At 37.1% G+C, this 17,060-nt stretch overlaps 1 protein-coding gene across 1 annotated transcript in view; it reads left to right on the forward strand.

The window, feature by feature from the left end:
- Positions 1 to 7,075: 7,075 nt before the first annotated feature.
- Positions 7,076 to 17,060, forward strand: part of LOC129220881 (uncharacterized) — a 12,936-nt gene continuing 2,951 nt past the window's right edge. Inside the window, exons 1-6 of the mRNA XM_054855316.1 lie at positions 7,076 to 9,848; positions 10,413 to 10,686; positions 12,107 to 12,441; positions 13,006 to 13,279; positions 14,700 to 15,034; positions 15,599 to 15,867. Of these exons, the coding sequence (XP_054711291.1) occupies positions 7,076 to 9,848; positions 10,413 to 10,686; positions 12,107 to 12,441; positions 13,006 to 13,279; positions 14,700 to 15,034; positions 15,599 to 15,867 (4,260 nt within the window). The remainder of the gene's footprint in view (positions 9,849 to 10,412; positions 10,687 to 12,106; positions 12,442 to 13,005; positions 13,280 to 14,699; positions 15,035 to 15,598; positions 15,868 to 17,060) is intronic.

The raw sequence follows: 17,060 nt of genomic DNA on the forward strand, positions 1-17,060 counted from the left end.
AAGGTTGTTTAAATCTTTTACATTGTACTTAGCTCGGAAGTGCATAGCATACATTTCCAAAAAGTGCATAGCATATATTTCTATAGACAAACTCTAAAATCACGTAGGAATGCCTTTAAGACCATAAACAACCAAATCTCAATTTTAAATTTGTGTATATATGGTTTCTTTTGTATGTGCTCTCCTCTTTTGTACGACCATAAATGACATAACAATGATAAGGTTTCTTTTAAATCAGAGGTTCTCAACCAGATGGACGTTCACCCCTGGCGAGGTGTAAAAGACCTTCAGGGGAGGCGTGAATGTATAAAAAATGAAGTGAATTAGTAAACTTAACTACAGTGAAACCTCCGAATAGCGGACAGTCAAGGGACTAGAAGTTTTGTCCGTTATTGGGAGGTGTCCGCTATTAGGAGGAACTACTTAATTTACCTTTTTCAAAATGGGCTGTTGTTCCCTTTGTAGAACACAATCGAAACAATTGCGAAAGGTTTACTACATTTTACGTCAAGTGTAATTAATCTGTTTTTTCTTAATAAAGGTATACTGACAGCACACACTTGTCTTAAAAAGCATTTCATCAATTAAAGTAATCAGTTAAAACAGTTTGACATCTCTTTTTTGCATTACCAACGGCGGCGATTCGGCGGAGCAACTCCCCTCCCCCCCCCAAAAAAAAATTAAACAACCCAATGAAACCACGGCGCAATAAAGCCGACTACTACCGGCGCCGGTCTGCTCAATTGCATCTCCCGAGAGCCCCACTTAGAAAAAGCGCCGAGTTTCTTTTTTTTTTATCTTAACTTTTGAATAGTTATTGTGTACAAAATTCATTAAAATCTTAAGAAAAATGCACGTTAATTGTTAGGCTGACATCAGTTTTCACTTATCTGCTTCAATACTCTCAAAACTAGCCGTTACAAAATTATGACTTTTTTTTTCTTTTTCTTTTTTTTCTGCCCGCAAAAAGTACCATGCCTTTTAGTTATTTTTTTCTCTGCCCCCAACTTTTAAGCTCAATCGTTGCCTCTGCCCATTACCACCCTTTTAATTCCAAGAAACAGTGATAAGGAAATGACGGGGGTGGGGGTGGAATATCAGTTGTGGAGGATGAAAAGCTTTGTAGGGCAAGCAGTTACTAAGATATTATGTGAAAAGAAAAAAAAACCGGAAGCGCTACGATCGCAAGAAAATTTTTTGTGAAATAGCTGTCCGTTATTCGGAGTGTCCGTTATTCAGAGTGAATTACATGGAATGGCCTATATTGAGGGACTGGGACTTGCAAAAATGTCCGTTAATTAGAGGTGTCCGCTATTCGGGAGTGTCCGTTAAGGGAGGTTTCACTGTATAATATAATTAGTTTTGTAGTCACATGTTTTGACTAGAGCCCCTACATATACCAGGCCGAACTGCCCGCCATTTTGGATCAAAATTCGGAGAAATATTACCACACGAGATGTGTTTTTGCTTCCTTTCAGCTTCATTTTATGTCAGCGTAATTCGTTCGTTTTTGTCCCGGATTGTTATTAGAACTACAGAGTGACATATTTTGAAAAAATAAACAAACCAACAAAACATCAAGTAATCGAAAACATTTCAATTGGTGAATTATTAAATATATTATTCGGTTATTTGTATGTTTAATTAACTTGCTAATTAATTATGAAACTAGTATTACTTTACATTACTAATGCTCTTAGTAGTATTCGTGTAACTATATATTTTTAGGTGCTGATACTGTATACTTGAATTTCCAATAAAGTGAATTAGTCCTATTTTTGGCAACATTGCGTTTTTGGATCTTAGCTATTAATTTATCAACTGATTAAAAAATGTAACAGTTGTATAAAAAAAACAAAAAGCATATTTCTTCAGACTAAATTACTCCATAGCAGTAAAAGTAGTTCCGAGAATTTACAAAACAATGTTTACTGCTTTCGCACTGTCGAGTTTTAGCTTCGGATTTTCAGCAAATCGTCAATAAAATTGATTTTTTATCTTGGATTATTAATTTTGAAATTTAAAGAAACAAAATCCTTTTTGTGAACTATTAGCACAGTACACTGTGGCACATTCACTTATTTTTATGATCTTAACATTCTTTCTTGCGTCTTTTAATAATTCACCCTATGGCAATGACTCAAAAACAGACGGTCACTTTGATCCAAAATGGCGGATGCGTCAGCTCCCTAGTTATAGGAGCCTTAGTTTTGACATTATCTCCTACATTAAAAGGTTTCTTAATGCAGTTTCCCTCCACACATTCCTGCTAATCTGGGTTTTTCCAGCATTTGCACACATAAAAGCACTACATAGCAGTCACACTTAATTCATAGATTATCTTAAATTAATTAGTAAATAATTCTTTGATTTCAGATGATTTACATATTAACTTGTCAAAATAAAACTGTATATTAACGTTTTGTTCTGCGAAATTATCTCTATTTTCATTTAATAATCAGCCTAAGAAATCCTAATCAGCCTCATTTTAATTATTCTGATCATACTACTAATACAGACCACATAGAGTGGTGGTGAGAGCCGGGCGTGATCTCACATCAGTGTTCAAAGGATGACGCAGAGCCTAAAATGTTCAGAATTCCCGTTTTGAATGATTCAAAATATTTTTCACGATGCTTTTAGATTCAGCATCTAAAACATAACTTACCAGCCGGATACATTTTCTGGATCGTCGCAGCTGGATGTCTGGGGGTTGAAAACGTATCCGGGATCACAAGCGAGAAGTCTGGGCATCCTGGATCCATCCGGTGTGAGGATGCACACGTAATGCTTCCTGCAGTCCCCGGGATAAGGATATCGAGGATCTCCGAACTCCTGGATCTCTCTGTCAGTGGGTTGAGGACACCGGAACCGAAGCAAGGCTAAGATAAACAAAAGATAGCATCAATAAAATGAAGCTCATCTGCTTATCCACGGGGGGGGGGGGGCATATGAATAAAAATCACACTGAAGATAACGAAGATGATCAGAGCTTTCAAACGATATTGGTGGATGGAGCTGAGTGTCCAGTCCACTAACAGGACAAAATGTCAGAAGATGGCTGCGTTGGCGGAAACATGTTTTGGGAATGAAATAAAAAGTGTGCTACAGATTTTTTGAATTGAGAAATATTAGGCTACCTTCCTTACAGCCCCTACCTCGCACACAGTGATTTCCATCTCTTTGGACCTTAAAAGAAACACTTGATGTGGTTTCACATTCATGATGATGCTTTCTACCATGCCGGACCTCCAAGCGCTTCTTTAAAGGTTCATCTTCTATCTGACATTTTTTCCCCGTTAGTGTACACCCCTCATATCCATCCACCAGTAAGTACCGTTTGAAAGCTCTGGTCATCTTTGTTATCTTCTACCTGATTTTTGTTTACACAGAGAATCTGCACATCCGTCAAAGCTCTTGTTACCTTTTTTTTTTTTTTTTTGAAACCCTTATGTTTATACTGTTGAATCTGTAACATTAATCGATAAACTGTTAAATTATATTGATGAATAACCGTTGGGCTCCTTTTGGAGAAATTCGAAGAAGTCTTCAAATTTGTAGCAAAGATTAAGCCTGCAACAAAACGTTTCGGAGCACTCCTAACTTAAAAGGAGCGCAAAAATAGAGATTTTCTGTTGGTTGAAGGGTTAGAAATTTATAATCGCATTTATAAAATAAAGCAAATAAGAATAACAAAGATACATACGATCATAAAAGTAAGCTCAGTTGTATGAAAAAGTACCACTAAAATTAAAACGCAAAAGTAAAAATATAATTTTAATAAATACTGAAAAATAAATGAAAAATAGGAAACAAGCTTATGTGTATGCGTCTGTCGGTTTCTCTGTTTTTAAGTCAGGATTTCTCTCCGCTAATTTCCTAATAACTAAAAAACATGAAATTCTAAAACAAAAATGAGTATACCTCATCAGACATTCAATTAGTTATGAACGCTTGAATTTTTAGCAGAAATCTAAAAAATATTATTTTAATTACTAATTATTTTTAAATACTTAGTAACATGCAGTTGCTATTTAACATATATTGTTAAAAAGTAATGTTGTGTTTTGATTTGAATGCAAATCCGTCTTAATACCCACGAAGCAAATCCTACCCTTCATTAAGCGAATTCGTTTTAAAAATGGGCTTTACAAAACTAAATTTAACATGTAACAGCATTAAATATTCAATTAATTGCAAAATGCCAGAATACTCACTTTTTTTTTAATACTGAAACATAAATTTGTATTATTTTTACTTTTTCATATTGTGAACTGCATACAATCGCATTTACGCACAGTATTTACATTACGTTAATATTCTTTCCCATTACTACGTCAGCATTAGTAACTATATATTTATAATATATTCTTTTGTGTTGTTAAACAAAGTCAGTTTGGACTTTGGGAGTACAGTACGAGGATACCTTAACCTTTTTAAAACCAGAAAATCAGAAGTAGAATATTAGTGATTGACGTAGTATAGTTTCCTCAAGATAAGATACGAAAATCGTTATGAAAACGAAGCGAAAGGTGACTTCTTCTTATTCCGTCACATCTTAGCAACAAAAAAAAAGTCAGGCAATGAAAAGACGGTTTTTATCGTAGATAACGATTTTCACGATTTCCTCCAGAGCTTTCAGTAAATCAGCGTATCTTACGTGTTGCCAAAGCCACGCTCTGTATGGAATAATATGCATACGACATTTGGGGAACATTTTGACTTCTTGCAACGAGTCCTTTTTAAATTCCGAATATAATTTTTGTTCCGTCTGTACTTCTACCAGCACACCTATTCCAATCATTGTTGTTATCTTAATATATAAAAATCAATGTCCTGAGATAATATATATACATATATATATACATATATATATATATATCAACGCACAGCCGAAACCGCTGAAGCTTCAGACTTGAAATTTGGCAGGCATGTCCGCATGATTACGAAAGTAACCACTAAGAAAGGATTTTTCGAAATCTCAATTAGTTCGGGAGAAATTAATTAAAACCTCTTAATTTCTGAGAAATTAAAACCTGTCATTGAATTCAAATCCCTTATTTTCGAAGGCTTTCCTCCATTCAAATCATTATTCAGTACTTCATCTCAACTTTTGGTCGATAGTGAACTATAAATTTAATATTGTTTTTGTTTCTCACGTGATTCTTCGAGGCTTTTCTTAAGTCAAATAATTCGCAAATAATTTTCAGTATTACAGATCGGACCCTTTTTTTCTTACTTTGTGTAAATTTTGTTGGCAAGCTGTTTTACTATTCAATTTTTGGTTTTTAAATAACATCATTTGTTTCTTGCAAATGTAATTAGAAAGGTTTAATTTGTTATTTTGTTTGATCTTAATATATAAAAATCAATGTCCTGAGATAATATATATATATATATATATATATATACATATATATATATATCAACGCACAGCCGAAACCGCTGAAGCTTCAGACTTGAAATTTGGTAGGCATGTCCGCATGATTACGAAAGTAACCACTAAGAAAGGATTTTTCGAAATCTCAATTAGTTCGGGAGAAATTAATTAAAACCTCTTAATTTCTGAGAAATTAAAACCTGTCATTGAATTCAAATCCCTTATTTTCGAAGGCTTTCCTCCATTCAAATCATTATTCAGTACTTCATCTCAACTTTTGGTCGATAGTGAACTATAAATTTAATATTGTTTTTGTTTCTCACGTGATTCTTCGAGGCTTTTCTTAAGTCAAATAATTCGCAAATAATTTTCAGTATTACAGATCGGACCCTTTTTTTCTTACTTTGTGTAAATTTTGTTGGCAAGCTGTTTTACTATTCAATTTTTGGTTTTTAAATAACATCATTTGTTTCTTGCAAATGTAATTAGAAAGGTTTAATTTGTTATTTTGTTTGATTTTATTATAAAACTTACTTTTTTAAAAACTCATTGAGGATGGAGCACATCAATGTGAACGGAACTATTCTTCCTCATCATGTCGTTAATATTACAGGTGATGGTGCATGTCTTTTCCGATCTCTTTCGTTTTTATTGTATAATAGTGAAGCTATGTTTAATGAAATTCGTGCTACCATAGTTAATTACGTTTATAATCATTGGGATCAATTTTCTATTATGTCATGTGATAAACACGGTAATAATTATGAAAGCTCCGAAGATTACTTAGTGGATATGTCGCAGGTTCATGTTTTTGGTGGATTCTGTGAATTATTCGCTGCTGGAGACATTTTTCAGTTCTTATTTGAAGTTTATTTTGAAGGCAAATTTTATGCAAAATTTGGAAATGACACTTTTCCAGTGAGAAGACTGAAATTTAGTGGTGATCTTTCAAATGGACACTTTGATGTTTACATACCGGTAAATGAAGCCAGTATAGTCTCTGAAAGTAGCACAGAATCACTCCATAATACCACTGATTTTGAAAACACTAAGGAAAAAAGGAAAAAAAGACGAGCCAGATTTTCAAATGCTACACGTAAAAAGCAGTTGAAAACTGCGGTCAAAAAATATCAACAAAGTCACCCAGAAACTTTAGCTGCTGCTGTGAAGAAATATCAAACAAGTCACCCAGAAGCTTTAGCTGCTGCTGTCAAGAAATATCAAACAAGTCACCCAGAAGCTTTAGCTGCTGCTGTCAAGAAATATCAAACAAGTCAACCAGAAGCTGTAGCTGCTGCTGTGAAGAAATATCAAACAAGCCACCCAGAAGCTGTAGCTGCTGCTGTCAAGAAATATCAAACAAGCCACCCAGAAGCTGTAGCTGCTGCTGTCAAGAAATATCAAACAAGCCACCCAGAAGCTTTATCTGCTGCTGTCAAGAAATATCAAACAAGTCACCCAGAAGCTTTAGCTGCTGCTGTCAAGAAATGTCAAACAAGTCACCTAGAAGCTTTAGCTGCATCAGTCAAAAAATATAAAAAAAATCACCCAGAAGCTCAGAGATCTGCTCAAAAAAATTATGAGAAACAAAATCCTGGTTTACGAACTGAACGCCGTTTACGTCCATGGAACACGAAAACCTACTCAGGTTTTGCATATGATTGTAATACAGAATATGAAAATGATATTGGTACTATGGACAATAAATGCCCAGTGTGCCATGCAAAAAAGTTCAAACGTGAAAGCCCAGGTTTGTGCTGCAGCGGGGGTAAAGTACAGCTTCCACCACTACCACCTCCACCAGAACCACTGTATAGTTTGCTCATGGGCCATCATCCAGATCACCGCCATTTTATTGATCGTATTCGGCAATACAACGGATGTTTTCAAATGACATCGTTTGGAGCCAAGCAAATTAAGGAGACTGGTTTCATGCCAACATTCAAAGTTCAAGGACAAGTTTACCATTTGTGTGGAAGTTTGCTCCCAGAAACAGAGCAACAGGCTCAATTCTTACAGATATATTTCGTAGGTGATGATGAAAAAGAAGCTCACATAAGGTCACACAACTATCCTGGTGTCAAGCCAGACTTGGTAAAGCAACTTCAACATATGCTGCATGAAGTAAATAATTACATCAAGGATTTAAAAACTGCGTTAGATAAGGTGCCACTTGAGTGTCGAAATTTTCAAGTAATGATTCATGCAGATCGTATGCCTGCCAATGCACATAAAGGACGTTTCAATGCACCATCAGCCAACGAGGTGGCTCTGGTGATTGTAGGACAGCAGTTTCAGCAGAGAGACATCATCCTTGAAAGCCGCAATGCAAAACAGCAACGAATAAGCGAACTCCATAGGGCATATGATGCCCTGCAATATCCTCTCATGTTTTGCTATGGGGAAGATGGATATTCAGTTGATGTACTTCAGCAAGATACTGCTGATAAGTTGGGGCCTACTACTAAATTACCTGTCAAGAAAACTGTTTCTGCAGCTCAGTTTTATTCCTGGCGTATAATGTTACGAGATACAGAAGAAAATTATCTGTTACGCTACTGTGCTCTTCTAAGTCAATTTTTAGTTGATGAGTATGCTAAGATAGAAACTGAAAAACTGAATTTTCTCAAATACAATCAAAGCAAACTGAGATCAGAGGAATACATTCATTTAAGAGATGAAGTAGGAAGGTATGATGCTGATCAAATAGGACAGAGAGTGGTATTACCATCATCGTTTATCGGTGGACCCCGTTACATGCACGAACGAGCTCAAGATGCCATGTCATATGTACGTCATTATGGAAGTTCAGATTTATTTATAACTTTCACGTGTAACCCAAAATGGAAAGAGATTCAGCGAGAATTGTATCCCGGACAGAAGCATTATCAACGTCATGACATCATTGCGAGAGTTTTCCATATGAAAGTGAAGGAGTTTATGGATCTTATAGTTAAAGGACAAGTTTTTGGTAAAGTTCGGTGTCACATGTTATCTGTAGAGTGGCAAAAACGAGGGTTGCCCCATATTCATTGCCTGCTGTGGCTGGAAGAAGCCATTACTGCTGATATGGTTGATAAAGTTGTGTGTGCTGAAATTCCAGATGTTGATCGTGATCCCCTTCTCTATGATATTGTTAAGGCTAATATGATTCATGGGCCATGCGGAAGAGTAAATACATTTTCTCCTTGCATGAAAGATGGTTGCTGCACAAAACGATATCCTCGCCCTTTCGTCCAAGAAACGCAGAGGGGACTAGATGGTTATCCTTTGTATCGTAGGAGAACTCCAGAGGACGGTGGTTTCACAGTTAATCTTAAAGGATTTCAGTTAGATAACAGATGGGTTGTACCATACAATCCCGTTTTGTTGCGTACTTTTGAATCTCATATCAATGTTGAGATAACGAATTCCGTAAAATCCATAAAGTATGTTTGCAAATACATCACTAAAGGAAATGATCAAGCAGCCTTCATTTTAAAGAATGATAAAGATATTGATGAGATAGAGATATACGAATCTGGCAGATATATCAGCAGTTCAGAAGCAGTGTGGAAAATATTGGGATTTCCTATTCATGAGAGATACCCTGCAGTAATTCATCTTGCTGTGCATCTGGAAAATGGCCAACGTGTTTACTTCACCGCACAAAATATTCATAACAAAGTTGGAAAACCTCCAGAGACAACACTTTCGGCATTTTTCAACCTTTGCAAAATTGATGAGTTTGCCAGAACACTTCTGTATGTTGAAGTTCCTTCGTATTATGTGTGGCAACAGAATAAAAAGTTTACAAGACGTAGGCGGGGAGAGAAAATTGATCAATGGCCAGGGATAAAGAAAGATTCTGCTTTAGGACGCGTTTACACAATTCATCCTAACAATGTTGAGTGTTACCACCTACGCCTCCTCCTCCATCATGTTAGAGGTCCAACATCTTTTTCTTATTTAAAAACTGTAAGCAATGTTGAATACCCTACATTCAAAGCTGCATGCATGGCAATGGGATTGCTCGAGGATGATAAACAGTGGCAATACACTATTGAGGAAGCTATTTTAAGCAGCTCATCATTCAAACTGCGAGAACTTTTTTCAGTGATCTTGGTATTTTGTCATCCCTCTGATCCACGAAGCCTTTGGGAAAAGTACAAGGACAGTTTTTCAGAAGACATCCAGTTTCAGCATGAAAGACAACTGCAAGACTCCGCTCTTTCAACTAAGGACAAAGCGTACAACCAATGCTTGATTCTGATTGAAGACACTGTTCAGACTCTGGGAGGTCAGCGCTTAATGGATTATGGTTTACCTCAGCCTGAGCGATTTGAGACTAATTTGCAAAACAGAGAGTACATGCGAGAAACAAATTTTGATCTTGAAGATTTGAAGAAAAAAGTACATAATGCTGAAGCCTCTCTAACAGGCGAACAGTCCAGCGTATATCAAAAGGTCCTCAACAGCCTCGAGTCTGGTACAGGCCAAATATTTTTCTTAGATTCACCTGGTGGAACTGGAAAAACATTTCTCTTAAATTTACTTCTTTCAAAGGTCAGAAGCAATAAAGGCATTGCCTTGGCAACTGCATCATCTGGAATAGCTGCAACGTTATTGGAGGGTGGAAAGACAGCTCATTCTGCTTTTAGATTACCCCTTAACCTCAATTACTCAGAGAATCCAACGTGCAATATTAAAAAACAGAGTAATTTGGCTAAGGTTTTACGTGATTGTAAACTCATTATCTGGGATGAGAGTACTATGGCTCATAAAGCAGGATTCGAGGCTCTTAATGCAACTCTCAAAGATCTAAGAAATTCTGAGGAAGTAATGGGTGGAGTAACTGTTCTACTAGCAGGAGATTTTCGGCAAACGTTACCGGTTGTACCTAGAGGAACACGTGCAAATGAAGTTAACGCATGCATCAAATCGTCGTATCTATGGCCTAAAGTGCAGAAACTTCGTTTGAGTAAGAATATGAGAGTTCATTTACATGGAGATGCGTCAGCGGAATTGTTTTCTAATCTTCTCCTTAAAATAGGAGACGGATTATATCCTGAATGTGCTGGCAAAATTATTATACCCCACGCACTCGCTACGATAGTAACGGAATTGCCAGATCTCATCGCCAAGATTTATCCTGATGTTGCTGATATAAAAAATAAGCCCATTGAATGGTTGTGCGAGCGTGCCATCTTATCTCCAAAAAATGATACAGCCGCAGAAGTCAACAGCATCTTATTAAAGTCGTTTACTGGAGAAGATATTTACTACAAATCTTTTGATACAACAACAAATCGTGATGATGCAGTGCAGTATCCAAAGGAGTTTCTTAATACCTTAGACCCTCCAGGTTTTCCACCTCACCTACTTCACCTGAAAGTTGGAACACCAATAATGCTACTACGAAACCTTTGTCCACCAAAGTTATGCAATGGCACCAGACTACAAGTGATTAGACTTAATAAGTATGTTATCGAAGCTACGATAATGACTGGATGTGCTCGAGGAGAGTTGGTTTTAATACCCCGCATTCCATTAATTCCGTCGGACTATCCTTTTGAATTTAGAAGAGTGCAGTTTCCTGTAAAAGTTTGCTTTGCAATAACCATTAATAAGTCGCAAGGGCAGACGTTAAAAGTAGCGGGGATCGATTTAAGAGAAGACTGTTTTTCACACGGCCAATTTTATGTAGCTTGCTCCAGAGTCAGTTCATCAAGCAGTTTAATAATTTTAGCACCAGAAAAAAAAACCAAAAATGTTGTATACAAAGAAGTTCTTGCTTAAACACACAGGCATAACAATAAAATGTGGATGGTCTGCGTTTTCAAAGAAAATCAATACTTTAAAATGATCGTTAATAACAGTTAAGGATCGGTTTAGGCCAAGGGCATATATATTAGGAGTCCAGGGGTCCGGGACCCTCCCAAAATTAGAAAAAAAAATTAAGCAAGCATACAATCCCGTTTTGTTGCGTACTTTTGAATCTCATATTAATGTTGAGATAATGAATTCCGTAAAATCCATAAAGTATGTTTGTAAATACATCACTAAAGGAAATGATCAAGCAGCCTTCATTTTAAAAAATGATAAAGATATTGATGAGATAGAGATATACGAATCTGGCAGATATATCAGCAGTTCAAAAGCAGTGTGGAAAATATTGGGATTTCCTATTCATGAGAGATACCCTGCAGTAATTCATCTTGCTGTGCATCTGGAAAATGGCCAACGTGTTTACTTCACCGCACATAATATTCATAACAAAGTTGTAAAACCTCCAGAGACAACACTTTCGGCATTCTTCAACCTTTGCAAAATTGACGAGTTTGCCAGAACACTTCTGTATGTTGAAGTTCCTTCGTATTATGTGTGGCAACAGAGTAAAAAGTTTACAAGACGTAGGCGGGGAGAGAAAATTGATCAATGGCCAGGGATAAAGATAGATTCTGCTTTAGGACGCGTTTACACAATTCATCCTAACAATGTTGAGTGTTACCACCTACGCCTCCTCCTCCATCATGTTAGAGGTCCAACATCTTTTTCTTATTTAAAAACTGTAAGCAATGTTGAATATCCTACATTCAAATCTGCATGCATGGCAATGGGATTGCTCGAGGATGATAAACAGTGGCAATACACTATTGAGGAAGCTATTTTAAGCAGCTCATCATTCAAACTGCGAGAACTTTTTTCAGTGATCTTGGTATTTTGTCATCCCTCTGATCCCCGAAGCCTTTGGGAAAAGTACAAGGACAGTTTTTCAGAAGACATCCAGTTTCAGCATGAAAGACAACTGCAAGACTCCGCTCTTTCAACTAAGGACAAAGCGTACAACCAATGCTTGATTCTGATTGAAGACACTGTTCAGACTCTGGGAGGTCAGCGCTTAATGGATTATGGTTTACCTCAGCCTGAGCGATTTGAGACTAATTTGCAAAACAGAGAGTACATGCGAGAAACAAATTTTGATCTTGAAGATTTGAAGAAAAAAGTACATAATGCTGAAGCCTCTCTAACAGGCGAACAGTCCAGCGTATATCAAAAGGTCCTCAACAGCCTCGAGTCTGGTACAGGCCAAATATTTTTCTTAGATTCACCTGGTGGAACTGGAAAAACATTTCTCTTAAATTTACTTCTTTCAAAGGTCAGAAGCAATAAAGGCATTGCCTTGGCAACTGCATCATCTGGAATAGCTGCAACGTTATTGGAGGGTGGAAAGACAGCTCATTCTGCTTTTAGATTACCCCTTAACCTCAATTACTCAGAGAATCCAACGTGCAATATTAAAAAACAGAGTAATTTGGCTAAGGTTTTACGTGATTGTAAACTCATTATCTGGGATGAGAGTACTATGGCTCATAAAGCAGGATTCGAGGCTCTTAATGCAACTCTCAAAGATCTAAGAAATTCTGAGGAAGTAATGGGTGGAGTAACTGTTCTACTAGCAGGAGATTTTCGGCAAACGTTACCGGTTGTACCTAGAGGAACACGTGCAAATGAAGTTAACGCATGCATCAAATCGTCGTATCTATGGCCTAAAGTGCAGAAACTTCGTTTGAGTAAGAATATGAGAGTTCATTTACATGGAGATGCGTCAGCGGAATTGTTTTCTAATCTTCTCCTTAAAATAGGAGACGGATTATATCCTGAATGTGCTGGCAAAATTATTATACCCCACGCACTCGCTACGATAGTAACGGAATTGCCAGATCTCATCGCCAAGATTTATCCTGATGTTGCTGATATAAAAAATAAGCCCATTGAATGGTTGTGCGAGCGTGCCATCTTATCTCCAAAAAATGATACAGCCGCAGAAGTCAACAGCATCTTATTAAAGTCGTTTACTGGAGAAGATATTTACTACAAATCTTTTGATACAACAACAAATCGTGATGATGCAGTGCAGTATCCAAAGGAGTTTCTTAATACCTTAGACCCTCCAGGTTTTCCACCTCACCTACTTCACCTGAAAGTTGGAACACCAATAATGCTACTACGAAACCTTTGTCCACCAAAGTTATGCAATGGCACCAGACTACAAGTGATTAGACTTAATAAGTATGTTATCGAAGCTACGATAATGACTGGATGTGCTCGAGGAGAGTTGGTTTTAATACCCCGCATTCCATTAATTCCGTCGGACTATCCTTTTGAATTTAGAAGAGTGCAGTTTCCTGTAAAAGTTTGCTTTGCAATAACCATTAATAAGTCGCAAGGGCAGACGTTAAAAGTAGCGGGGATCGATTTAAGAGAAGACTGTTTTTCACACGGCCAATTTTATGTAGCTTGCTCCAGAGTCAGTTCATCAAGCAGTTTAATAATTTTAGCACCAGAAAAAAAAACCAAAAATGTTGTATACAAAGAAGTTCTTGCTTAAACACACAGGCATAACAATAAAATGTGGATGGTCTGCGTTTTCAAAGAAAATCAATACTTTAAAATGATCGTTAATAACAGTTAAGGATCGGTTTAGGCCAAGGGCATATATATTAGGAGTCCAGGGGTCCGGGACCCTCCCAAAATTAGAAAAAAAAATTAAGCAAGCATACAATCCCGTTTTGTTGCGTACTTTTGAATCTCATATTAATGTTGAGATAATGAATTCCGTAAAATCCATAAAGTATGTTTGTAAATACATCACTAAAGGAAATGATCAAGCAGCCTTCATTTTAAAAAATGATAAAGATATTGATGAGATAGAGATATACGAATCTGGCAGATATATCAGCAGTTCAAAAGTAGTGTGGAAAATATTGGGATTTCCTATTCATGAGAGATACCCTGCAGTAATTCATCTTGCTGTGCATCTGGAAAATGGCCAACGTGTTTACTTCACCGCACATAATATTCATAACAAAGTTGTAAAACCTCCAGAGACAACACTTTCGGCATTCTTCAACCTTTGCAAAATTGACGAGTTTGCCAGAACACTTCTGTATGTTGAAGTTCCTTCGTATTATGTGTGGCAACAGAGTAAAAAGTTTACAAGACGTAGGCGGGGAGAGAAAATTGATCAATGGCCAGGGATAAAGATAGATTCTGCTTTAGGACGCGTTTACACAATTCATCCTAACAATGTTGAGTGTTACCACCTACGCCTCCTCCTCCATCATGTTAGAGGTCCAACATCTTTTTCTTATTTAAAAACTGTAAGCAATGTTGAATATCTTACATTCAAATCTGCATGCATGGCAATGGGATTGCTCGAGGATGATAAACAGTGGCAATACACTATTGAGGAAGCTATTTTAAGCAGCTCATCATTCAAACTGCGAGAACTTTTTTCAGTGATCTTGGTATTTTGTCATCCCTCTGATCCCCGAAGCCTTTGGGAAAAGTACAAGGACAGTTTTTCAGAAGACATCCAGTTTCAGCATGAAAGACAACTGCAAGACTCCGCTCTTTCAACTAAGGACAAAGCGTACAACCAATGCTTGATTCTGATTGAAGACACTGTTCAGACTCTGGGAGGTCAGCGCTTAATGGATTATGGTTTACCTCAGCCTGAGCGATTTGAGACTAATTTGCAAAACAGAGAGTACATGCGAGAAACAAATTTTGATCTTGAAGATTTGAAGAAAAAAGTACATAATGCTGAAGCCTCTCTAACAGGCGAACAGTCCAGCGTATATCAAAAGGTCCTCAACAGCCTCGAGTCTGGTACAGGCCAAATATTTTTCTTAGATTCACCTGGTGGAACTGGAAAAACATTTCTCTTAAATTTACTTCTTTCAAAGGTCAGAAGCAATAAAGGCATTGCCTTGGCAACTGCATCATCTGGAATAGCTGCAACGTTATTGGAGGGTGGAAAGACAGCTCATTCTGCTTTTAGATTACCCCTTAACCTCAATTACTCAGAGAATCCAACGTGCAATATTAAAAAACAGAGTAATTTGGCTAAGGTTTTACGTGATTGTAAACTCATTATCTGGGATGAGAGTACTATGGCTCATAAAGCAGGATTCGAGGCTCTTAATGCAACTCTCAAAGATCTAAGAAATTCTGAGGAAGTAATGGGTGGAGTAACTGTTCTACTAGCAGGAGATTTTCGGCAAACGTTACCGGTTGTACCTAGAGGAACACGTGCAAATGAAGTTAACGCATGCATCAAATCGTCGTATCTATGGCCTAAAGTGCAGAAACTTCGTTTGAGTAAGAATATGAGAGTTCATTTACATGGAGATGCGTCAGCGGAATTGTTTTCTAATCTTCTCCTTAAAATAGGAGACGGATTATATCCTGAATGTGCTGGCAAAATTATTATACCCCACGCACTCGCTACGATAGTAACGGAATTGCCAGATCTCATCGCCAAGATTTATCCTGATGTTGCTGATATAAAAAATAAGCCCATTGAATGGTTGTGCGAGCGTGCCATCTTATCTCCAAAAAATGATACAGCCGCAGAAGTCAACAGCATCTTATTAAAGTCGTTTACTGGAGAAGATATTTACTACAAATCTTTTGATACAACAACAAATCGTGATGATGCAGTGCAGTATCCAAAGGAGTTTCTTAATACCTTAGACCCTCCAGGTTTTCCACCTCACCTACTTCACCTGAAAGTTGGAACACCAATAATGCTACTACGAAACCTTTGTCCACCAAAGTTATGCAATGGCACCAGACTACAAGTGATTAGACTTAATAAGTATGTTATCGAAGCTACGATAATGACTGGATGTGCTCGAGGAGAGTTGGTTTTAATACCCCGCATTCCATTAATTCCGTCGGACTATCCTTTTGAATTTAGAAGAGTGCAGTTTCCTGTAAAAGTTTGCTTTGCAATAACCATTAATAAGTCGCAAGGGCAGACGTTAAAAGTAGCGGGGATCGATTTAAGAGAAGACTGTTTTTCACACGGCCAATTTTATGTAGCTTGCTCCAGAGTCAGTTCATCAAGCAGTTTAATAATTTTAGCACCAGAAAAAAAAACCAAAAATGTTGTATACAAAGAAGTTCTTGCTTAAACACACAGGCATAACAATAAAATGTGGATGGTCTGCGTTTTCAAAGAAAATCAATACTTTAAAATGATCGTTAATAACAGTTAAGGATCGGTTTAGGCCAAGGGCATATATATTAGGAGTCCAGGGGTCCGGGACCCTCCCAAAATTAGAAAAAAAAATTAAGCAAGCATACAATCCCGTTTTGTTGCGTACTTTTGAATCTCATATTAATGTTGAGATAATGAATTCCGTAAAATCCATAAAGTATGTTTGTAAATACATCACTAAAGGAAATGATCAAGCAGCCTTCATTTTAAAAAATGATAAAGATATTGATGAGATAGAGATATACGAATCTGGCAGATATATCAGCAGTTCAAAAGCAGTGTGGAAAATATTGGGATTTCCTATTCATGAGAGATACCCTGCAGTAATTCATCTTGCTGTGCATCTGGAAAATGGCCAACGTGTTTACTTCACCGCACATAATATTCATAACAAAGTTGTAAAACCTCCAGAGACAACACTTTCGGCATTCTTCAACCTTTGCAAAATTGACGAGTTTGCCAGAACACTTCTGTATGTTGAAGTTCCTTCGTATTATGTGTGGCAACAGAGTAAAAAGTTTACAAGACGTAGGCGGGGAGAGAAAATTGATCAATGGCCAGGGATAAAGATAGATTCTGCTTTAGGACGCGTTTACACAATTCATCCTAACAATGTTGAGTGTTACCACC

This window comes from Uloborus diversus, chromosome 4 (assembly GCF_026930045.1).
Source record: "Uloborus diversus isolate 005 chromosome 4, Udiv.v.3.1, whole genome shotgun sequence".
Lineage (NCBI taxonomy): Eukaryota > Metazoa > Arthropoda > Arachnida > Araneae > Uloboridae > Uloborus > Uloborus diversus.